General features: G+C 38.8%; 1 protein-coding gene across 1 annotated transcript in view; it reads right to left on the bottom strand.

The window, feature by feature from the left end:
• CNTNAP2 (contactin associated protein 2) overlaps window positions 1-25,140 on the bottom strand; it is a 1,031,909-nt gene that overhangs the window by 70,826 nt on the left and 935,943 nt on the right. The window contains exons 17-20 of the mRNA XM_010398652.4: window positions 21,069-21,287; window positions 17,716-17,952; window positions 5,832-6,077; window positions 4,203-4,336 (exon numbers count right to left, since the gene is read on the bottom strand). Of these exons, the coding sequence (XP_010396954.1) occupies window positions 4,203-4,336; window positions 5,832-6,077; window positions 17,716-17,952; window positions 21,069-21,287 (836 nt within the window). The remainder of the gene's footprint in view (window positions 1-4,202; window positions 4,337-5,831; window positions 6,078-17,715; window positions 17,953-21,068; window positions 21,288-25,140) is intronic.

Genomic DNA, 25,140 nt, shown 5'->3' with positions numbered 1-25,140 from the left:
TGGGGATTATATACAGACTGCCTTGCTCCATCCATTTTATTGCTATGATGTTTACCATTTTATTTTGTAATTCAGAATAGTTTTGAATTAAGTTTGTATGATTTATATTTTTAAAGCATCTAGGAGTTTGCAGTTATCTCTTTTCAAGTAGTGCAGAGCTCAAAATGGAAATGGACTTGAAAAAATTATTTTTCTTCTTGATTTCACTTGGGTAAGGGTCAGATATTTCATTGACCATTTTTTCACAAAGATGGGTATATACTCTTGCTTGCCTCTTGTGAAGTTGGAAAATGAAGATTTGTACAAACACATTTTCTGATTATTCTCAGCTTCAGCTGAGTTCAGGTCAAGATTTAGCCATAAAGCCTCATAATTTAGCTCATTTTGTGCAAAGTCAGCAATTAATATTGAGAATGTATGGTATTGTTGTGTACAGCCCCTCCATCACATTTTGACATATTGTCCAAGGCTGAAACAGAGAACTGTCAGCCATCCTTTTGTGTGGCCTTCTGAGAAGATGAGCAGTGGCTGCTGATAGTTTTCCTGAAAGCATACTCATAGTTTTGGACAGAGTTTGTTCAGATTCCTGAAGAAGTTGCTCAGGTATAATCCTTCTCAGGAACAAAGAAGGTGTTATAAGCTGTGACTCATAACCCATTACCAGAAATGGCTTTAAAGCAGGGATGGAGAGAGACCTGTTGAGAATGTACAAGTAAGGAAGCTGAGAGGTCCAGTCTAAGTCTGTTGACTATCAGCTTTATTCCACTAACTCTCAAAGCATATCATACTGGTTTTTTCATTTTTTTTTCTTTTATTTTTCCTTGTAGCAGGCTGATCTACCTTTCTGCAACAGAGCAGAAAAGTCTCTGATCCAGACTCCATCCCCATTTTACTCTGGGGACATGCAAAGAAGCAGAAGGTATGAATCTTGCACACAGGATGCAACTATCACAGCTCTTTAAGGTACAATTTAAAGCCTGCTGGAGGCAATGGAAGGCCTTTCATTCACTTCAATGGGCTTTGGATCAGAACCTCAGCTAGGGAGCTTTTGTCCTTGGCTCTCTTCAAAGAAGATTTTACTGATGTGTGAATACTGTTAATCACCCATGAACACTTGGTAAAGAGTGATCTGGTTTTTATGATATGTAAAATACCCTGCTGAAGCATGAAATCTTTTAATAAAATCAAACAAAGAAAAACTTGCCCTCCATAACCTAAAGCTCAGCTCTTGAAATGTCATTTATTGGAATAGTGCATTCCCCATCCTCAGTCTGGGCTTTTTCTTGCCACAGGTGAACTAATATAGCCTTGGAGGTGCACCATGGTTACTAGTATCTGGTATTTTGCTAGAGGGGAGGGATAGGAACTGTTATTATCAAATGTTAATTTTGTCCACCTCATGGAAACAAGAGCAAATAAGCATATCTTTGTTCCTGAATTTATGTAATTTGCTTTTTCTGACATGTAAATTGACTGCGTAGCCTTAATCTTATCCTTGAGAAACCACTGGCAACGCAATTGAGAGCCTGTTATTTCATGTAGAACTAACTACTGATTTGTCTGCAGTCAGTAAATGTATAAAACTGAAATATAAAAACCATTTGACAGAGCCTTTGCTGCTACCTTCAGTCTTGACTGCCATGTTAGGAATAGGGATGCAATTATCATAACAGCAATTCACACTAAATATTTGTTCTTGGGCTTATTTTGTTACCTTATGGACATACAGTGTTGTGGCTATGTTGATTTCAAATCCCACCTCAAATTCTGATTTTATGTATGTAATCAGTGGTCTCCTGTCTGCTAGCATGAGGTGAAGTCACATAGAGTTCATTAATGAGTCTTTTTTCATATTTATATGTAAGTGAAAGTCCTGAGAATCATGATAAAACTCTAGTTCACACAGTGTATATGGTAGCAATTTATTGCCTGGCTTCAGGTTTTTTAAATCTCTCTGGCACTACAGGGTTATTTCAGTAAGTTAGAAAGGCAGGTATTCTAAGTGTGAACTTGCTGTTAAGATCTCAAAAATACTGAGTGCTCTTGAATTGAAGCTTTGATGAGAAATAAATCCTTCTTGTGACACTTTTATGCCATGTAGAGATGTGGAAGTGTGAGCAATAGCACCTGGCAAGCAAGCTGTCTTCTTTAAAAGCAAGCAAACCAGCTGCTCATCAGGTTGGAGAAGGATTTAGCAGGAAATAAAAGTCTACTCAAATGTTCATAGCTCAGATCTGCAAGAGAAAACTCATACTTTATGATTTGTACTCTGAATACTGAGAAAAACTGTATTTATATCTTCTGTATTTTCAAACACTGTGAGGAGTTCATTTTTGAAAACAGGAATAATTTTCAAGTGAACAATCTGTTTAGGAGATTCATTTCTTTTCATATTAGTTCTCTCATTAACAGAAGGTAACGATATAAGTAATAAAATAAACTTATGGTGAATAAACAAAATTTGATAGAAATAGTCTCTTTCAGGATACTGTAAGGATAGGATTTCTGGATTTGCTTTGTATGGGTCCCTTCTTTCCCTATTCTTGCATGTGCATCAGACAGATCACCTCATGTAACAAGCCTCAAATGTATCTCCTTTCTGGTTACATAAACCAGCTGCACTTTAAGCACATGAAATAGGTTTAAAAAAATTTTACCCCAGCAGAGAAACACTAACCAAAATGTTTCTGGCTCTTCAAAGTCCTAGATAGGCAGTGGTCTCATAAAACACTGGGAAAAAATTGTTTGGAACCAAATTCAGGTGAGCTGTGGCAAGGCTGCAACATTTAACTGTACATATTTTCCAAATGGGCAAGGTATCTCCTCTGATCCCTTTGGAAAATAATTTATTTAGTTTTACAGCTGCCTAAATCATCCAGCTAGGATTCCATAGGAAACATGCCATACTTCCCCAAAATAAAAGTGTTTAACACCAGAGGGACACTAAACTCTACGTCTTCCTTAGCTTCCATTTAGCTGTAGGAGAAATAAATGCAACAACGTGCAAGACAGACACATATATCAATATATATCCCCCCCAACATCCAACAGCCTGAAAAGAGTTTGCATGTATCATGTATATATTTTTTAGGTTATTTGGCATTTTTTGAATAATTTTGTGATAATTCTACTTCAATGCATTCAGTGTTACTCTAAATACTGCCAGCCTCAGTCAAATGACATTGTAATGCACTGAAAAGTTTCCTTTTGGTACCTTGAAACAATAGTTGTTGGATTTTAATGAATATATATTTTAATCTTTAGGTAGATAATACTGCGATGGGTACTGTCCTTCACCTTTTGGCTTGGTTCCCAAGGAAACTTCCCCTTTTTATATTTCATTTATTACTGGTTTTGGTTTGCTTCTTCTGAACTAACAAATCCAGGTTAATGTATCCTATCCACCTGACTCCTGCTGACGAAACTGTTCTTATACCCTGCTTGCAAACTCCATGTTTGCAGATGTGACAACCAGGGAATGAAAAGAGAGTTCTGTAATGACCAGAGAGAGAGAGGAGGCTGCCTGCAAACACTGACTGCTTCTTGCAGCACTCCCCTCAGTTATTAAAATAGCATTATACTATCTGAAAATTTTGTAAACTGAGATATATGGAGAGATGAAGTTCCTACCTGTGCTGTACCAAAACCTAAATAAGCCAAAGATATTCAACAATACTCTCTGTCCCAGACTCATGTCACACAAACACTTAAGCATCTGCTCAGCTTTGCAAAACTGCTCTTGCGATTTCACTGGACTGCAGGGTAAATTTAAATTTAAAGACATTCTCATTTGCAGACTCAGGACTTAACGGAATGATATTATTTGCATCAGGCTTCACTACCATTCAAGATGCTGTAGGGTATCCCTCCTGGCTTCCAGCCGCTGCTCCAGAATGGCACAGTTTTATCCTAAGTCCCACGTTATCTATCAGCCCAGATGTCTCTGATGCCCTCAGGCATCTACAGTGACACCTGTATTAGCCCAGCTGTCATCACACTAAAATGAGGATTTCATAACAACATCACTTGATGCAAGGGAGGGAGTGAATAGCTTTTATTAACTCCTGGGAGTGTGATCTGCAGGCAGAACCCAATCTACTGTACTTTTTATTTTCTAAATTGCACCGATCTTTTCAGAGGACTGGAGACCCATCTAGTAACAAAATGCTACAAGATATATGTAATGGAACTAAACAACTGACCTGCAGTACAATGTCCCGTCCATTCCGTGTGACATTAACAGTGTGGGGCTGTCCATTGGCCATGTTTCTGTGGTCAATGTCAATGTTATATGGCTCTTTGGTGCCCCCAAGGTTGTACCGAATTTGCAGATTCCCTAGCGAAAAAGAAAAAAATGTGAAAAGCACCCTCAGGTATTTTGATCTTTATTCACCAGCTATTTTCCCATCTTTATTTTCTCATACAGCTGTTATCATTTCACACTTAATTGCTCTCATAGCTGGTCTCTGCAGTAAGAGAAGAGCTGGTGTTTGACATTATAAAGTTACTGGGCTGAAACTGCCTCTAGTTTATAACCCAGAAGTGTGACAATGACCAGCATCTCCAAACCACAGTGTTTGTAAACACTCCAGACTGCAAACCAAACAAATTGGAGTTATGCCTTGAACAATATGGACAATTGGTACAAAACTGAGTACATCGAGTAACACTTTATTGTTGAGATTATTATACTTGCTGCAGTAAAATTCTTCAAAATTGTACAAAGCATAACATTTTCTAAAGAACAAACCATTGACGTGCACTGAATAAAGGCAAAATTACAACAAATTAGCACTGACACATAATTCACACAAGGGACTTCCTTGCTCTCATGTTTAATTGTTGTTGATGGGTGACCGTCTGGACTTCCATGGAAATTTAGTATTATTTTGTGAAATGCAAACCTCAGGTTAGGTTGTTAGAAAAGTATAGTCAGGAGTGGTTAATTGATATTCATAACATACTGCCAGACCAGATCTTTCTTTTCTAAACAAAAGTGAAGTGTCTGCTCTTCATAACACATTTAAATATTTGATTAAAAGGAAGAATGTTTGGAAAGGGAAATGCAGCCCCCACTCTCGATGAAAAATGGAAATATTCTGGCCCAAAAGAGCAGACTTAGACCTTTATAAGTATAGATTAGTTGTGTGATGTTGGATTTCACTCATGCACCTCCTTTCTTCCCCATGAAGGGAAAAAAATGAGTGGCATGTAGAATACTCGTATTATCCCATAGAAGAGAGCAGTAGTAAAATCATCCTAATTATGACTTTCATGGGGCACTAAGGCACTATTTGGAATCGAAGTAAATTCAGTTTATATACAGTTTTAATACTGTAGCAGCAAATGGTCCATATCCAACCTTCAACCACCACCAAAATGTTTAGGACATTATATACTATACTGCTTCCTTATTTTAGTCACCTCAGTGAGTATCCAGATTTTCAGAACAGTACATGACACTTTTCACTGACTACTAGGGATATTGCCAGGAGTTCAGCTATTCAAGTGCTGTCATGTGGATGTCTACCTGTCTCCACCATACTGCTGGTTCATGGCATGGGTCCAACTGTTACAGCAGGTTTTTGGTTACTTTTGTTTGTTTAGTTTTGTTTTGTGAGGGAGGATTGGCTAAAGAAACACCACAAAACTGGACAATTGCATGAGTACCAAATCTAGTAGAAGCAGAATAAAGGTTCAGATTTCTAAGTGCTCTACTTTTACGTGACAAGGGTGAAGAGATTTTCTCATCAGTTCAGAGCTTCCCCTGAGTGTCAGCCTGATATTGTCAACTGTGCCTTCAATGGAGAGATCCCGGAGCAGTTGCTTACCACTTGGGTTCACAAGCACAGCCATGAAGTCCGGGGTGTAGGAGCTGACGTACAGTAAGACACAAGGGAACTTGGTGGTGCTGAAGCTGAAGCTGAGCTCTTCCTTGTTCAAGCTGAGGTCAGGTGCTGTGATCTCAGGATCCGCAGAACTCAAAAGTGTCCGGCTAACTAAATCCTTCACGCTAGTCCCTAAGGAGTGGAAATTGTAACGAAGCCACATTCCTTCTTCAAAAAATGCTCCCACGTCTTGAACAGAACAGGAAAAGAAGGATGGGAAAAAAAAAGGTAAATTTAATGTGCCGACACCTTTTGGTTGAAACATATTACTGTGACTTGATCAGTACTAATCTGTGCATGTTTCTACCGCTGCATTATTTAAGCACAATATTTAGGTCAAGAGCCTCACTATTTTCCTATGAGAATGGAAAGAGCAATCTCCATTTTATTGTTGGGTACTTGGATTCACAGAGCAAAGGAAATATTTCCTTTGGGGCACACAGAAAGCCTATGCCTATATCTCATATCAATACTACAGACAAGAATAATTATGATTTAAATTTATTCTCATTGAAATTTTGCGGTAGATAATGCTCCAAGGAAGGAGGTACAAGGAAGAGTGGCTTAAGGGACACAGTAAACAAACAACAGTCAAGGAAAAGGAAAAACAACAGTTCTGACCAGCAAATTTGAGCAGATTTGGAAGGACCTCACAAAGGAATAATGGCAATTCCAGCCCCTGAAAGGACTGGACACAATGCTTGTAAGATATCCACAGCTAACACAATCCTTCATGAGAGCTCCATAATGACAATGCCCTCAGGGGAGATAAAATTAACTAGGGAGCATGACTCAATAGGGAACAAGAGGCAGGAGATACCTGAAGTGTAGATCCCAGGAGGTGAAATCTAGAAAAAGTTTTCAAACCAATCTGAGACAAGATGTGGTGTTCCAACACTCCTGACAGAAAATAAACCTACTTTTGGCGGAATTAATGCTTTCAGCTGAAAAAGCACTAGTAGTGCTTCTCATAATAATGCGGTCCTGCCTCTTTTCTAACATTAAAATCATAATTCGAGGCTGATGTTCTTGCAGCAACGACTGACTTTGATAACCTCCCACAGGAATTCCTGCACAATTGGCCACACTGGTATCACCTACTCCAATGGGCATTGCTTGACTGACTTCCTATGGCAGTCATTCATTTGGAGAGATTGTGGTATCGGATCAGCTGTGCTGTCTGGGACAACATTGTTAAAGGAAATTTTTAAATTATATGTGAACTTGATTAAAAATATGTGTTTATAAACATTTTGTAAGATACTAAATAATGATTAAAAATATTATAATCATAATATAAGAGTACTGTATTCAAAGAAGGGCTCTATGAAATGCTTAAAGCCATAAACTGTCTTTAAACAAAAAGGCTTTCATTATTTACTACTTTTCTACATGATACAAAGTCGCCACAGTTTTGTGCAAAATTGACCATCTAAACAAGAAATTTATTTTTATTCTGTTTTAGCATTTTGAGTCTTCACACAATTCTAAGCAAAGGCTTTATCTCAAAACACATGAAGGAAGGTGCCTATTTTCCAAGCTCTACACAGGCACAGAGCAAGTCAGGAAAGAGCCTGAAGAGTTCATTGAGAGTAGCTGAGCAGAGAGTTGGTAAGAGGACAGGTAGAATTATAAAATTATATTGATGGTTCTTTCCAGAATTTTGCTACACCTACTGCTGGAAAAGCTTTATTTTTTTTTTTTTTGCTACCATATGAAAATTCTCCCAAATCCAAAATATCACAGTTGCTGTGACCATATGGACATATAAAACACAGAGCCAAGCTGGGTCCCTAAGTGCTATAAATAATTTGATCATTCTGATGGATTTATTACTGCAATTTTATAGGGGAGAACTTAAATCACCTGAAAAAGTTATGGGAGATGCAATTTCATTTAACAACTATGTTTTGCAGTAGTATCGACTTTAGTGCTCCTGGATTAAAAGTGAAGGGCCCTGTCATGAAAAAACTTCCCCAACTCGTGATGCCCTCTACCTTTAACAGTGGTGTAGGAAACAAGCCTTAGCACACAAAAATCTAAAGCAGTAGCTCCAAGTATTTGCAAGATGGGCCTAAAAATATCCCTATGACCACTAATTTATTTTTCAGCCCCCACTTGTGGCTCATGCAAGCTGCTTCTGGGGCAGATGCTCTACCAATTATGCGGCTGTGGCGCTGGCAGAGCTGCCGGCCGTGCCAGGTCCTGACACTGCCACTGCTGGTGGGGACAGCAGCCCCCGTGGAGGCTCCACACATGAACACAGCACACTGATGCAAAATTATGTTTGCCTTCAGCCTGTTTACTGCCTGTCATGCCTTTCACTGTAGGAGTAATCTTTGGAATTGCCTGGCTCTGTGCTTGCCCAGGGACTCACATTCTGGGAATACTGGGACCTTCAGTCCTGACCTCGGCACTGCTCTGGGGCTTAACTGGAAACCGTGCGAAGCATTTTTCCAGAGCTGTAAATGTTATAAATTGCTTTATTAAATGTTCATTACTACAAAGAAAGCTTTAAGTAAATGGTGCTCTCTGAAATAATATTCAGATTATTCTGTGTTTCTGTGAGGTGAACTTGTGGGTCCTTGTGGGTGCCTTCCAACTCTCAATACTCTATTATATTACTTTTTTTTCAAAAAGAGTTTCATGACAGAGCAAAGAATGTTCTGTATGTTTAACTTGATTTTCCCTGAGAAGATAATTTTCAATGTAGCTTTATTATTACAGGCATACAGGGTATTGTAATGAAACTTGAAATTCTCCTCACATTCACATCACCTCTTTTAAAAGGCAGGATAAGAGGAAGGTTCACTTTGGCTTTTTGAGTGTATTGAGCCTTCAATAGGAAGATACTGAATCCTCTCAAGTTCCAGCTCATCAAAGAGGTTGATGCATGTGATTATGCTCTTTACTGAAAGAAGCTAAATTCCTTGTAGCAGAACTGCAATGTGCTTAGCAACTCACAGGAGCAGGCTGTTTAAACTATTAGGACATATTAAAAATAGCTAAAAGATAATTTTCTCTATGTTGAATGCAGTTATATGATGACTTGGAAATGCTGAGGGCTGACCAATGAGAAAGCTACCTACTTGGAGGTCACAAGTGTAGCATCTTCCTGAAGTTGTGCTAGAAGTAGTATGGAAGCCCTTCATGCAGAAAACCATTCGAGCTGCCTGAATATAGAGGGTCAAATGCAGCACAAACCCTGCTGCTGAAATGTGAAGGAAGTTTCCATGCACAACTCTTTTTTCTTCTGTAATATTTGAAATGCTATCTGAAAAGATGACTCTTGGGACATCAGGCGTAAGGCATAGTGAAGGCTGCTCTTCAAACCGCCCTTTCAAGGTGGAGGCCTTAGGGAAATGAATGTGGTGGTAACCTGTTTTCCTCAGAAAGTAATACCTATTTCTACACCAATATGCACTGCAGTCACTCTCTGGTGACAGACTTTTCAAATATAAACACTTTGGGCTGGCTTTGTAGAGGAACTCAGAACAGGAACTGTGGATTGTTAGAAACAATTTTATCAAGCAAGGTGCATGTCCGCAGTGTGAACTGCACATATGTTACAAAACTGTCCAGCTTCAATTTGGACAGGGGTGAAGCAAAAGCTGATCCAAAACTTCCACAGAAAATGCACATGTACCCAAAACTGACAAACTTATTTTGAAAGTTATGATTCTTTGCTCATCCCCACAGTCTCCCTCTGTCCACTCAGCTAATTTTGTTTTTGTACACTCTCATTCTGTCTGGGATCAGGAGATTTGAAAGACTGGAGGAAAAAGCCAAATAGCAATAAAAACCCCCACTTCTCCTACAAAACTTGCAAAATCTCATGACATTTCAGGGGCGGTGCTGTAGACCTAAGAAAATGCAAGTAGGAATCTGATTCTCCTCTATTGTTTTTTACAGCAGTGAAATGTTAGTGTTGGTTCTTCTGTTCTTAAGTATTTATAATAATTCTGTTAGCCATAAAGTCAGACACATAAAGAACTTATCTTCTTTCTCCATAACCTTTTTCTCACCACTGAAAAACACTGCCAGCATGGCACAGGTGTGGCTGAACAAAACTTCAGCAAGATATTCTATCTGGGTGCATATGCATAAGAGATACAGAGCTCAGTAGTCTTTACAGCAATTAAATTTGCTCTATGCTGACAGTAGGGATAGGAATGTTAACAGGAATCATCATTAATCAAGTACCATACATTACTCTTAATAAATAAAGAAGCTTCAGCTTTGTGGGGCTACCAAAAAAATCCCCAAACCACAACCCCAACCCCCCCAGTTTCAACACACGACATTTTCAGGAGTGGCATTGTGAGAAGTGGAATCTCCCTTCTTTAGCAGGACAGCTCTCACTGACTCAAGCTGCCATCTCATATTTTTCCAAGTAAACTGGACCTGATTTCTGCCATCTTTCACCTGAAGACCAAGGAGAAAGTAGTTCTGGTTATTTATTTAACAGGCGTATTTATTTAACGGGCAGGGTACACCTGCCTTACAGAAGCTGGAGACAAAATCCTGACAACTATGAAGCCTGGAAAAGGAAATGAGAACTGGGGCAGGAAAAGACTCTCTTTGTTTCACAAAGCTGACTGAAATGAGTTCTTACAGCTGTAAGCATGTCCCATCTGGAGGCCCTAAATGCCTCCTTGGCCCTGCTCAGATTCAGTAAGTTACATTACTCTGAGATGCAGCTTTCCAGTGCTCAATGATAGGTCTTCCCTGCATGGAGTTCTGGGTGTGAAAAGCAGCTTTTTCACAATCCTAAGCAAGGACAGTCACTGGAGACGTTCTAACACTTGATGCATGTACAAAGATTCTTCAGACAAGGTAGACAGTTGAATAAATCCTCTTTCTTTTTGCATAACTTCCTTTCTTTTTGGATTTTACATATAGTTATGAATATTGAATATAGATTAACCAGAGCTTGCTTGTTCATCATATGGCAAAAAATGTGCAAGGGAGCACCTAAAATTGCTGCTACTTCCAGGCTGCTTTCACAAAGACTAAGACTTGTTTGCTGAAATACCTTCTGGCCATAGGGCATCTGTAAAGGGCCAGAATCTCACAGCTGCTGATCTGGGAGAGAATCTGAGTGCTCTGAAGGTGATAATGCTCATAGTTTATTTGGTTAGCTCATGCAATGTTTTATTCTATCTTCAGGCACATTTAGTGTGTGAAATTGAGAAGTGGGGATTTAAAGCTATTGTCCTACATCCTCAAGTCTCATATTCTGTCTACTCTTACTCTAATAATTTGTGATGCATGTTTGAACTTTCCACCAAAGTACAGCGATTGCTTGTGGACATTAATAGAATACAAAGCTAGTGAGGGCTTGCTTCTTCTATATGAATGTATCAGTACTCAGTATAAAAAAGGCTTTCTTGAACTATCAGAATCGGGGGATATACAAAGTAAGGTGCACCAGTGAAACTATGGGGTGTGATCATAAATCCATGCAAAGATTCTCACTACCTTCAGTAGAACAGGATGAGTGCCACAGGAGATGGGGTTTAGTCACCTGATTCATTACACTTCCAACCCTCCCTAGTCAATGCCAACAGGTAGATTCTGCCAGGAAGCAGTTTGATATGCTTAAACAAGGCTGAGCTCTGAACCCACTTTTGTAATAGCCCGGTAAAGCAGGTGCCTTTTGTTCTACCTTCCTATATCTGCACAGAAGTGTGCATGCCACAGAAAGCCTAAAAATGTCAGGAAAGTTGCAGTTGCAGTTCATTCTGTACTGATTTGAAAGTATTATAGATATTTGATCTGATGTCTGGGACAAAAGACTCAAGAGTAAGGGAATGGCAACTTTCTGTTGAATCTAAATGAAAAGCCAGTTCCACTTCTAGTGAAAATATCCATAATGGTTAAAAAGAAAAAACCTTAACACCAACCTTCCCCCTGCCACCATCAAATAAAATTGGACAGATGAAGCAAATGTAATGTCAAGTGTACAACTGACCAGATTTCATGATTTTCTGCCAGGGAGTCTATGGAGGTTCTCTTTAGGTAACCCCAGAGAAAAGCTTGCAGGTTTGCAAGAGCTGTTTGAGAAATATTAGAGACTGTCATTTGATGATTGCACAGTATTCAGAGTAACAACCTCAGTAGGTGAGGTCTGGCTTCAATTCCGTCCTGTACTACAGGTCTCCACTTTAAATGTGAGCAGATCCTTCCTGCCCTCATTATCTCGTTCTCTTTCTGCATTACCATAGTAAAAACATCTTCTCACATTACAGAGTTATTGTAAGCATCAATGCCCTATCATCTTGTGAGGTGCCAAAACTACTTCAGCAGCATGCAGATGTATAAATATAGCACATGGGTGTCTGGTGTGAGAACTCAAACCTCCCAGCTGCCTTTGCACAGGCGTGCAGCAGCCAGCAACGTTGCCGAGGCTGCTTTACTTAACTTTTGTAAGACATCTGCATTCAGTGAGCAGTGACACTAAAGCAGGCCTATTTTAATTGTCTGACCAAGAAAGTCTACCACATTTTCTGAGCCAGGAATAAGTATTTTTATTTTTAACTTATTTCCCTGATTTGTTTGCTTTCTGTGAATAAAATAAGGAATTTGTGCTTTTTATGAGTAGTTTATAATGGATGATAAGTGAGCTGTCAAGCTCAGTTTTTAATCAGGTTGCTCTTTAAGATATGCAATTACTGTGGGGAAGGTTTGTTTTTCTTTGAAAAGAAGAACATGGGGGTTTTTTTCCAATGAAAGAATTCTTGCACTGAAGCGCAATTTTCAAAGCACTAGAGCATAACTGTGAATGTTTAATAAGGCAGTATTGACACAACTGAAAAATGGAATAGCTTTACAAAGTATATGTATTTTTTGTGAGTATATATATTTACTCAATAGGGGCTAAAATCTGAGTCCTGAAGTATGATCTACAGGTAAAAAAGCCTGACTGCAGCATTCAGACTTACCGAAGTAGGAGCTTAACATTAATAACCTAAAGAAAATTTCTCATGTAACTTTCAGCTAACAGATCATGATCATGTTGCATATAGCAGAATTTTTTGGGGTCTGGGAGGAAATGTCGCCTTGGTTTTCTGGGTTCTGTGATTCTGAACTGTGAAAACTAAGAAATTAGTTACCTTAAACCACTCTAACAATCCCCTCACCATTGTTTTCAGCAAAACAGTGCAATGCATTTGCAACCAGCAAAATAAAGGGAATTGAATGAGTATAACCAGGGCAGAATTTGGAGGTGATCAAGTGTCAGTTTCAGAGTCTGTGGAAGGGGGCAGAGCTGCTGCTCCCTGATAGGTCTTGCATCCATTCAGCCTAGTAAAAAGCTGGTTTTTTTCTCTTTGAGACATAGAAGAGAGCAGGAAAAGAAGGAAATGTGACTGTGACAATACTACTTGTAAGTGCTTTCAGGGTTCATACAAATATAAAAACAAATATGAAGGACCTCATTTTGGGCATTGTCTTAAGGATTGCAAGAATTCACACTGTGGATCTGAGCTTTATTCCAAAGAAGAAAAGAAAAAAGCATATACCATCTCCTTGTTAATGCAAATTGAGTAACTGCAAAGAAACTGGAAAGCTTTGAATTTACCCTTCCAGCACACCTGGAGGCACAGGAGTCATGGCACCAGCCATTTAATTTTTTTTTTTAATTTTTTTTTGGCCTCACTCCTGGTGGATGCAATTTCTTCTCCTACTATTGTTCCACTGCATTTCAATACCAAAGGAGGAATGTTTTCTCCCTGGGGTATGTCCCATATCAAAATGCTGCCACGTGCCCTGCATTTGACCTTTGCTGTTTTTTTGTTTAAAGGGAGGAAAGAGTTTGTTTTTTAGAGGAACAAAAATTAATTGTTTTCTCAGAAATGCTCTTAAGATGATAGGACAGCTGTGGGAGAAAAACAGAAGAGAATTTATGCTTAAACAAAGGACAGGGAAAGGTCAGAAAGCAATCTGCAGGACAGCAGAAACACTTCAGCTATTCCTCAGAACAATTTCTCTGAGCAATGAAAGAAGTAAAACCAATTGCATATGCCTCAAATACAAAACAAAAATAGAGTTAAAATAGATGCCAGACTGCATTTCTGTACTTCTTTTTGTCCTTATAAAATAATAGTGTGATTTCCAGGCCACTACAACATCAATCACATTGTGATGTGCTGCTAATAAGGCTGGAGACAATGCAATTTCTTGTCAGTCATCAGTCAGTGGCTCTAAGGATGGATTTCATCAGCAAAAGAATCCACAACATGCAAGGCCTGCTTTTATTGTGAGGTGTGTTAATTACTCATGAGCCATTGTATGGTGATTTCCTTATAGCAATGTTTTTTTCCTTTGATTTTCCCATCACTTCTGCTAGCACTTTCAGTATGCAACCAACCCCAAAAAGTTTACTGTGGGCAAGTAAGATTTCAATATCAGAACAAAGCTTTTGGATAAGGGAAGTTTCCTGTGGCAAATTAAAATCAATGGGAAGAGAAGTCTGTGCTATGTTTTAAGAGTTATATTGTGCCACCTTCACTTCAGCTGAGTGGCATGTTTTTCTGTTAATATCTCATATTGGTTTGAATGGGATGTCAGGCACCACTGATTATCAAACCAACAGATCTATTTGGCCTGGAATATTTACTCAGAGGAGCGAAATAATGAAACCTAGTCCTAGTCTATCCTGCAAAGCACTAACCCTGTTATTTTCTGGCAGCCAATGTGAATTCCTAGTGAAGGTGACAAAGGAAAATATTCTTTCTTGCCTCATATTAGACTTACCCAGAATTACAGCAACAAACAGCTTACTGTGGTGCTGATTATAAAAATGACAGAGCAGTATTCAACTCTGTCATTATAAAGAACAAAATTCATTGAAAACAGATCATACACTATTGAAAACATGTTCATAGGCATTTCAGTGCTTTTACAGAGGGGAAGGTGTCACAGTGTTAATGAAAAAATGAATTGAAAGATAAGAATTACGATATTTTCATCAAAGTAAATTAAAATATAATTTAGGTGACATTTTTATTTTACAGGAAAAATTTTCCAAAAAACTTCTCCAATTTTTATAAAATTTTAAAATATTTTTTAAGCTAAAATATACTTTGCTGTTTTGCCAGTGCTTATTTTGCAGTTGTTATGTATGTTTGCTCTTTATTTCTAGATAATACTTTCATTCTTGTCTCATGGACCAAGAGGACACAGTACAAGATTCCAGGAGCTGCTATTAGAAAGAAAATGTAGGACCCTCTTCTTTCACAAGTCTAGGAAGCTTGACAACACACATAAATTGTTCCAGTGCTTTACTTGATTTAAAACGCTTAATGCAAGTTAAATTGACAATGTAAATGTAATGGGCTGTAAATGAACTGTTCTAAAGAACTCATTATCAGCATTGCTTGTTACGGAGATTTTACTATTATTTTGATCATAGGATGCTCCAAACCCAGTCTATTTTGTGTAATTCATCCTCTAGCTTTTTCCCCGGTGTCCCATTGTTCTTTCTATAGGGAAGCCTCATGAACTCACCCACACTAAATCACACTTGGGGATATGCTAGATGAGTACAGCAGTCTCCAGTACTAACAGATAGGAAATTGGCAATTTGCACCTTGTACATAAGATCTGAAGGATTTAGAGAGTTATTTTTAGCCTGGAACAGATTTGATATTTAAAGCAGAGATCTGATATCATGTTTAAATGGCACAACACCATATGGCACAGACATCCCTGCACTACCTAGAGTACCTTTGCATGAGCCAGTGCTGCCCAGCAGCAGCTCACAGCAAGTTTTACTGCATGCCCAAAGAATCCCTGTCAGAGCCCTGGGCCCTTGGCTGCACAGGGACTCTGATAAGGAGAAGAGTATAACAAAGCATGATATTACTGCCATTGCTACAGCAGTGCTTACAGACCAGCCAAAACCAGGGTTTGTATGTGCTAGGTGCTCAGTTATTCCCCTAATGGTATGTTTTTATTCTGCTAGCTCCACCTCCAGGAAAAACTAAACACTTTAGCTTAGAGCTAGTTTTGGTGGAAGGTTGGAGCTTACCTATCCGTAAGAGGAACAAAATCCTCACAAATAAAAGTCAATGTGATGAGTTCTGGCAACACAGAAAAAGCTATAAAATTAATTCAGTAAATATGGCATGGCAGCAATTTTCTTTTCTTTTCCTTTTCTTTTTTTGAGTAAACACGTGATCTGTAAGAGATTAACCCAATTCCAGCCTGAATGGGTTTCCTCTACCATATAACTGCATTAGTGAACAGAAATACTAAATATGCATTACCATTATTCATGACAAAACATTTGCTAAATTAACTGAAATTACTGTATTCACATTCTCAGGAGTCGTTGTATGTACAGTCCTGAACTGAATGGACATGTTTTACAATTGGGCTTTGAAGCAATACAGCATGGTGAAAGCTGATGAAATTCCTGCATGCAAGCACAGTGGAAGCCATTACCTAGAGAAGCAGCTGCTTCCCTTCGGCTGCACTAGAAATGCACCATATTTATTGGAATTTATAAAATAATCATGCCGGAGATTCATCCATATCCAGTGACGTGAATATTTGGTGATGTGAAAACAATCCCTTGGCTTTTAGAAGAGGGTGGTCCAGTATGTCAGCAATGGACAAAGTTTTGCTGTGATAGAATGAAATGCGGGTGAATATACACAGATATAAATGAAGGTGTGCGGAGAAAACGCTGTCCAAAACACAAAATCAGGTAAAAAGACTGCCTATTTCTGTCATAAACTTTATGTTTTCTCTAAGTGTGGCTAAAAGAGAGCAGAGTATAGATATCTGCAAAATAATTCTCAGGTTTTGACTTGGAAAAAGATGTTAAGAAAGAGTTGCAAACCAGAACATCAAAGGCCAGGTGCTGTCCCCTACTGTCAAGTTAGCTTCATGAGGGGACTCTGGTGTTTGGTGACCTAGACTGCCTGCAGGATTCCTGGTTCAGAGGGGAATGTAAAAGCAGATGAGCACTTTATGAGGCAAGAGGTTTCTTTAACACCAGGGATACTGATGAGAACAGCCTTCACATTTTTAGCTGAAACTTTGAGAAAGCTTTAAAAATGATTAGGAAAAGCAGTGGATTAGACAGTCAAAAGAAGAAAAAAAAGTGGAAATAAATTTGTACTTTTATTCTCACTTTTTTGTTGTTGGATCCCTCTTTCTCCTGCTCCTTGCCTTTCTTTCTCATGCAGACCATAGTACATTGTTCTCTTACAATCATTGATTCTGGAAATCCAGAACATATTTTAGGCATTTTAAAAGGACTGACATAAATGTGAGAGCTCTGTGCCTTCCCTTATCCTAGCAGGTTCAATCCTTAACCCAGTCTGAGGTACTAAAAGACTTGATCTACTTACAGATGGATAAAATTTTTGAGCCAAATGCTGGCTTCCCAATATATAAGATATTCAACCCCAATGTCATACCTACACTTTTGAATGACTGGGTAGCTTTTATTTAAATCCATGTTTTTCTTCTAAAGAACTTACCATGACATTGTGCTAGTTGGAATTTATTGTTCTACAGTTCAAGACTATGGAATACAGCCTGCCAGGTCTGTAACTACTACAGGTATTCCCGATGCATGTTGTTGTTGTGTTACTTGATTTAAACAGGTAACATACAGTCCTAATAAGAGATATGGTTTTAAATAATCACATTTAAATATACACATGAGTGTATAATTGGACGTGTTAGCAAGAAGTATTGAACAGGATTTACTTGTCTAATTAATAATGCTGAAGCATCAGTTCCGTTGTGGTTTTTTTTCCCTCAGGCAAAGAGTTCCCCCAGACTCTGCCTCCTGCACTAAGCCTTTTACCTTTTATGCAGAATGGTCCATCATAGGCAGTTTTGGAGCAGTCACAGGAATAGCCGTTGTATTTCTCCACACATTTCCCACCGTTGGCACAGTACATCCCATAGCTCGTGCAGTGGCCAGAGCAGCCAGGCTTCACCCCGGGCGTGACCTTCGCTCTCTCTTCCAGGTCCAGTGTCACCCCGTTCATCCTCAGGGAACGAATGCAGCCCAGGAAGCCTCGCTGGCCTCCTGCAGCACCTGAGAGGGAATGCTGAACTGTGAGACAACACTGAATGGATTTTATTGCTGTTATTTTATGTGAAATATCCTGCTAAGTCTGTGGTAACTTCTTTATAAGGGCAAGGAATTGCCTTGTCCTAATGACAATAAATCAGTGAAACCTAGCCTGATATCATACTCTTAGCAAGCATAAATAATAGTTTTTTATGAGTGCTTGCTTTTCACTGATTAGACATTTGAGATTCTAGCTCAACACTATAAGGTTTCCTTCCATTTCAACTTCAGTGTTTTTAGAGATAACAGTGTGTCCTGGGTTGCAGTGCATTCTATTACCATCCTCAGGAGCTGTTGAAATCAGGTGGGGCAGTGTTTCCTTGCCTCCTCCCCCCAGACTATCTTTCTGTTAATGGCCCATCATTGTCCTGCCGCCTGACTCAGAGATAACTCCCTCCAGACTATCTTCTGTTAATGAGCCTAATCAACACTTGGCCTCATGAGTCATTACCCCATTGTGAGATGCTCCACCCAGAGGGAGGAACCAAGCATCCCATCGTGGATATAATCTGAGATGCTGAATGCCAGACACAACCTTTCCACTGGATTTCTAGAGGACAGGAGCTACATAGCCACCACTGGACCCTCTGAGGAAGAGCAGACCCTTTTTCTACAGGATCACTGCTTCAGAGGACTGCAGCCAACGTTCTACCAGACTGCTACAACAGGGAGTCAGGTTGTATCTTGACTCTGTCAGTTTGAACCAGTGTTCTCTTATTATTTTTTTTTTTCCATTTTCTCTAATTTCCCCATTAAATTGTTATTCTGACTTGGTGCCTCCCACTGGTTTGTTTTCAAACTAGTACACAGTGGAAGAAATGGGCTTGGCTCAACTGTTAAGGTGTAGCCTTTCTCTCCTAATGATTAGTAATGGTGGGTGCTAATAAGAGTGCTATAATATGCTATGCAGTGTTACATTTTTCAAAGCCACAATGGGCAAAGAAAAAAGGAGTCAAATCCCCATTCTCAGTTACAATAGGAAATATTCATGTTACCTTCCAAGAAACATCATGTATACTGTTTATTTATCAGAGCACAGACTGAAGGATGGAGCCCTGAAAAACTACATTTGATAGTCTGGGTTGAGATGGATTTTTACAGCAGTTGATAAGAACTGTCCTTTTTGCACCCCTAGTAAACATTCTCTGAAAAAATGTGATTTCAGCTAGGAAAGTCTTATCTCAGGCTGGATTAGAAACAACAATCAAAAAAACCCAAACTAAAAAAATGCAAGTAAATAACAGTGAGTGCTGGCATCTTTTCTGCTCATCCCTCCTCTCTTTGATTGCTGCAGTGCCGCAGGTGCCAGAGAATCCCTGAGGAGACCTGAATGCTCATCACCAAAGAGCACAGAGGCTGATATTTACCTTAAGTGGGGAAGAGGACTAAATACAAACCAGAGAGGGCTGCTTCAAATCGAGTACTGGTAACTGGATGATTTGGAGTAGGAGCAGGCAAGGCTTGGTCTTTGCTGAGTGCGCATGGCAGAGGGAGTTCTGGTGTGTGATTCCGTTCTACATAAACTCATATACACTGCAGTGATGAAAAACCTTCTTTCCCCTCTCAGTGACTGTCCTAGCCCCTAGGACACAAAGTCATCACCCCTCAGGCCCTCTTGCTCACCCAAAGAATAGATATTTATTCTTCAGAAAATGGAACTGGAGGTACCAAAAGAATTCTTGTTCAGCATTACCCTCCATGGCCCCAATATTCAGGTGTTCATTTTGAGCACTCCAACTCAAATCCATTCTAGGTCTGACTCCAGGTAAAGTTTAAAGCTGTTCTCTGATACATGTGCTCCAATCACCAACTTGCGTGAAATAGATGTAACTCAGAAAGAAAAAATCTGGTGCAGATTGTGACATTCGTTTTTTGGCAATAAAGGTACTATATATTTCAAAACATTGCTGGTGTTACAGTAAATTTAAAACTAACAAATGAAATAGTCATTATCAACAATTCTCAAAGAACTCAGGCTAGAGGAAAAAAAATCCAGCTCTTCCTGTTTACAGCAAAAGGCTTGGTATTTTTTTAAAGGTTAAGTGTTCCTCTTCTAAACAAACTTAATCTTTCAGCTTATTTTGAAAGCGCCATTTACTGGGATCACAGCAGCAAAGGAGAACCTGAGCTTGTAAATAACACCTGCACATCTGGTGACACATTATACACAGTTTGCAGTGACACTGGGCTGATTACTAAGGCAATGAAGGCTTTAAACATCATTTTAATTCATTTGAGTTTTTGAATGCTGCCTAACATGGAGAAAAAAGAATTTTTTTCCCCCCTTTCCCCTTCCTTCTTCTCTTGTTAACAGATATCTAGAGAGGTATGAAAGTGCTTCTTTGCTCAACATTTCATGTAGTTCTGATTCCAGCTAATGACACTTGGCATGTCAGCACTTTGCAGCCCTGCGGCTAACAGTCAGAGAAATACAAATGCTGCTGGAATAGCCTGCCCAAAATGTAGCGGAAACCAGTAGCTCCAGAAAGCAGCTGGACTAACTTGGTTCTAGGGAATGCATTTGTGTAACGCTGTGTGGTGCTTTCCTACATCAAATGAGTAAATAGCCCACGGGACTAAAGGGAAAAGACTGCTGTGAGAGCTGTGAATGCAAAAGCATGGCCAATGATCAAATCTAAAGAGGCTGGAAGTGCTGCTGAGGCTTGGATGGGCACTGCAGGCACATGCAGTCCTGGCAAGATCTCTGCAGAAATTTTCACTTCTGTGGTGAAAAAGTGTGTGTCTGGGAAGAGACTCTCAGCAAAAAAGGAGTTTGCCACTGCAGTCTTCTGGAGGCACTTTCAGCCAGGAGATGCAGATGGAGAAAGACAAAAAGGACAAGTTTCTAACACACAATATTTTTCTCTTAGTTGATCTTTGTATTTCTGTAATTATGGACATGTTTGTCTTTTCTTTTTCTTTTTTCTTTATTCTCTTTTTCTTTTTTTCCCCTGCTTTGCTGTCATGCAAGTGCTCGAGGAGCACAGCTTCCCACATTCACTAACTGCTGCTGGCAAGACATGAGTCAAAGAATGTTCAGCACGGGAGAGCAAAACCCGGCTGCCCCCTCTGCACCTTACCAACATAGAGCTGGCTGTACAATTCCAGCCGTGTGTGTCCTTCTGTTGGAGCTTTCCGGACCTCCAGGGGTAACTGGTCCACCTGCAGGCTGGCCTGCTTGACGTTCCTCTCGGCATTGACCCGGTGCCACTGGTCGTCGTTGAGCGGGTTGGGAGATCTCACCACGATTTCCACCGGCCCGTTTCCGACATCAAATGAAAAGGAGACCTCTGTAGCAGCTGAAATAGTGAGCAAAAGGTGTCCACAGTTTGCAGTCTTATACTGTAAACATATTCACACTTCCTAAAGAGTAAGGGTCATATCAAATAGAAATATGCACTGCTAAGTCATCTTTCTGAATTTATAAGCATGTTCAGCTCCTTCTAACTTGAGTAGGAGTTAGACTTTTAGAAGACAATATCAGCAAACTCTCAACCAATTCCATTAATCTTTGAACTCTGCAGCTTTCCAGTTTATATATTTTTTTTTTCAGGGAATAAGCATCTTGATAAAAAATGGTGGAGAAGTCTAAATTTTTTTTGATTTTGAAGGGCAATTAATTCTTGCAATGAACTAATAATACTGTGGTTAAGATCCATGTGACACTTTATGGCTGAAAAAGAAATAGATCTATAGTAAGCCTTACAGTGCTCTGTTTATAGTGTATGATTTAAAACGTTTAGAAATTTTACAAATGTCCATTAAGCCCTACTAGACACTCTTTCAGGTCATCCTTGGCAAATATATAATTGATAATTATTATTGAATGTTGAGTGTGATTAACAATACATAAATTACTTTTAAATAAAGTAATATAATTATGACTTTCCTATTGATATTTAGTTTATCTATCTTTAGGCTGCAAATTGTATTCTGGTGGCAAAACATGAGATGAAAGGGTTAACAGAGAATGGATTATCATTTACAGCATTCACAAATGAGGATACCAGACAGAAGTAAAGACAACCAAGGGTTTCATTTAATTTGTTTTTTTTTTTACACATAAAATAAAAAAGCCTTTTAATTCCTCTGAAAACTCTCAGGTGCCAATTGTGGTCTACATATTCCAGTACAGCTGCGGTTTCTGGTTTGGTTGAACTGAGAAAGCTCTATTATAAACTCTTATTCCACAAGGCTATTAAATTGTGGTAAAAGCACAACTCCATGTTCATTATGACTAACAATGGTGATAAATAATGGGAAATATTTTTGTATATGGCCTAATGGATTTTCACAAGGTTATATCAGACTGACTTGACAGCATTTTTAAAGTAGAGAAATAAATTTTTTACAGAAAATGTTCTGTCAATCCAAATTTATTATATAATTGATTTTTTTTTTTTTTCAAAATTGGCTACTTCTAATAGAAAAAAATGAAAAAGCTGTTGTTCTTTCTGTTCTCTGCTGAATAAAAGAATTTAATTTCTTGAATGAACTGCCTTTTATAAGCCATGGATTTAGTCTGTTTGGCCTTTTGCACTTTACTAGGCGCAAAATCTGTATAAGACAAAGCTTGCTGTTATAGAAATAAAGATGTTTAGTTTTAATGTTTTTATGTTTTCTAACTTCAGTGGTTCTGCCACTAAACCCAGGCAAAGGAAAACCTCTCTAGTACTTAAATTGTATGTTGTGTTCAAGTCTATTTTCAAGGGTGTATGTATAATTCTCCTCTAATTTTGCTTTGAAGAACCGCCTCAGATCTCTTCATTGTCAGGCTTGAATTACTTCCCAAAAGCTGTCTGTTTACAAGACTGTAAAATAAGGACCTCTTAGCAGACTTTTTCTCTTATTCTGAGGCAGCTGATGACACTGTCAATATTGCTACTGTGTACCTTGACTATTCATTCAGAATTTTTGAAAACCTCCACAAGAATGTTTCTTTGTTTGCAAGCTCTTGGTCTTCTGGATAGAAGTACCTCTAATTTCTTTAAAGGAAAGTTGTTCTTCTAAAAGGGAAAGTGAAGAAAATCGGCAAATAGAGATATTTCAAGTAGAAGCTCTGTGCCTGAGCAGTCTAACTTTGTGCATGGTTTTAAACTAGAATTTGTGTCACAGCCTAAAAGACATGTAATTAAATTTGTACTTTTGGAGAAAATCACTCCCTTTGAAATGAGTACAAGTTGTATAAATTAATATTATATTTTTATGTTTAATCTTACAGTCAGGGAAGGAATAGCCTTCTAACAAAATCTCATAACAGGCCATTTCAGCGCATGTACCGACTGACATGCTGAAAGTTAGACAAGATAACACAGCATCTATGGACTGTCCTGATCCTTCCTTAACCAGCCTAAAAACATGATTCTCATACCAAAGGTGAATGAAACGTATTTGCTACTGATGGATTTAAAAAACCATGAAATATGTCAATGAAAAGAACTTTGCAGATGGGCAGAGGCTGCAAACAGGATGTCTCACATGTAAGTTATGTTGCTGGTTCTGACTCTTCATTCCTACTTCCATTTTCACTCTATGGAACAAGTACTTTCCAACCAGGGACATTTCTAGGTAAGATGGCAGGTCTTAACAGATATGGATGAATATCTGACCACAGGCATTTTAGTCAGAAAATGAAGACAAATTTCATGCCCTCAAAAATGAGACAGGTGACCTGATGACAACTGACAGGCAGAAGTCTGACGTACTCAACATTCTTTTTGTCTCAGTTTTTACTGGCAATTGCTCTTCCCACATCTCTTGTATCTTGAATTTCAAGGCTGGGGAATGAAAAGTTCAAGGTCAGGTTGGACAGGACTTTGAGCACACTGTGCTGCCCCCACTCCTTCTTTTTCCTCTATGCCAGCTTTACTGCTGAGCAAGTTGTTGTCCTCTTGGTCAATGATCAACTGTCCTGGCTGTGTCCCTTTCCTATGTCTTTGCTACCCTCAGTCTCCTGACTGGGACAGAGAAAAAGCTTTGGCGCTGTGCAAGCACTGCTCAACAATAGCCAAAACACTGGTGTGGTATCAATGCTATTCTAGGCACAAATCCAAAAAACACCACCATATGGGATGCTGAGGAGAAAACTAACTCCATCCCAACTGGAGCAAATACAACATCCAATGTGTTCAGAAGGTCAGTGTAACTTCTTATATAGAAGACTGGCAATTATTTAGCTTTTTTTCCTTAGTATGTTATACTTTTAAGTCTCTGTCTACACATACAATCCTTGCATGATATAATCCCTTTGACTCAAATACATCTTTGATTGATGTGACAGTGGTATTATTCTGTCAAACACTTGAATAGGAAGATTAAAAAAATATCTAACATACATGTGCATATGTGAGTATTTATTCACAATGACTGACTGAGCTAGCACAGGACTTTTTTCAAAAAGGTGTAGGAAATGAGCCACAAAAAAATGACCAGAGATTTTTAATGGTCACTTTTTAGGTAATGAAATAACTTTTCCTAATAATAATTTTATTTTTCAGTCTACCAAATACCATAAAACCCAAGCCAGTTTTTCTAAGGATCAGACTTCGAACAAATGCCTGAAATTGCCTAATTATGGAAAAAAAAAAAAATTAATGTGGCTTTTAATTTATTCAGTCGGTACAAGGTTTTGAGACGGAAATTTTGTAAAACTGAACAAGGGTGAATTCTTTATGTGCTCCTGCTACATAAATTCACTCGATACACTGAGGCTTGTGGCTTAGTTTTACCCTTTCTGTGCCTTGTACAATTACATAGAATTAAATCTGAACACGTTTCTTTCATCATTTCGATTTTCTGCAGTCTCATGATGTTGTCAGCCATCTGTTCAGAACACAGAAGAGCATCTTTGGCAAACAAAATGCCCTTCTCACTCTTTTTTCTGTGTTTTTTTTTTAGCTCTAGTGAGATCTCACCTTTTCCTCATTTTAAATCTATGAGGCATTTGCCCATAAAAATGAAGGGATACAACTGAGCCACTGTGCAGGAAGACCTGGATAGGCTGGAAGAGTGGGCTAACAAGAACCTGTGAAGTTCAACAAAGACAGATATGAGAAGGTCCACAAAGATGATCAAAGTACTGGGAAGCCTATAGGAGGAAAGGCAGGGAAAACTGTGTTTGTTTAGCTTTGAGAAAGAAGGCTTGGGGGAGTC

This window comes from Corvus cornix, chromosome 2, assembly GCF_000738735.6.
Source record: "Corvus cornix cornix isolate S_Up_H32 chromosome 2, ASM73873v5, whole genome shotgun sequence".
NCBI lineage: Eukaryota > Metazoa > Chordata > Aves > Passeriformes > Corvidae > Corvus > Corvus cornix.
Note: the sequence above shows the minus strand (reverse complement) of the source record. Positions and strands in the feature narration are given on the sequence as shown.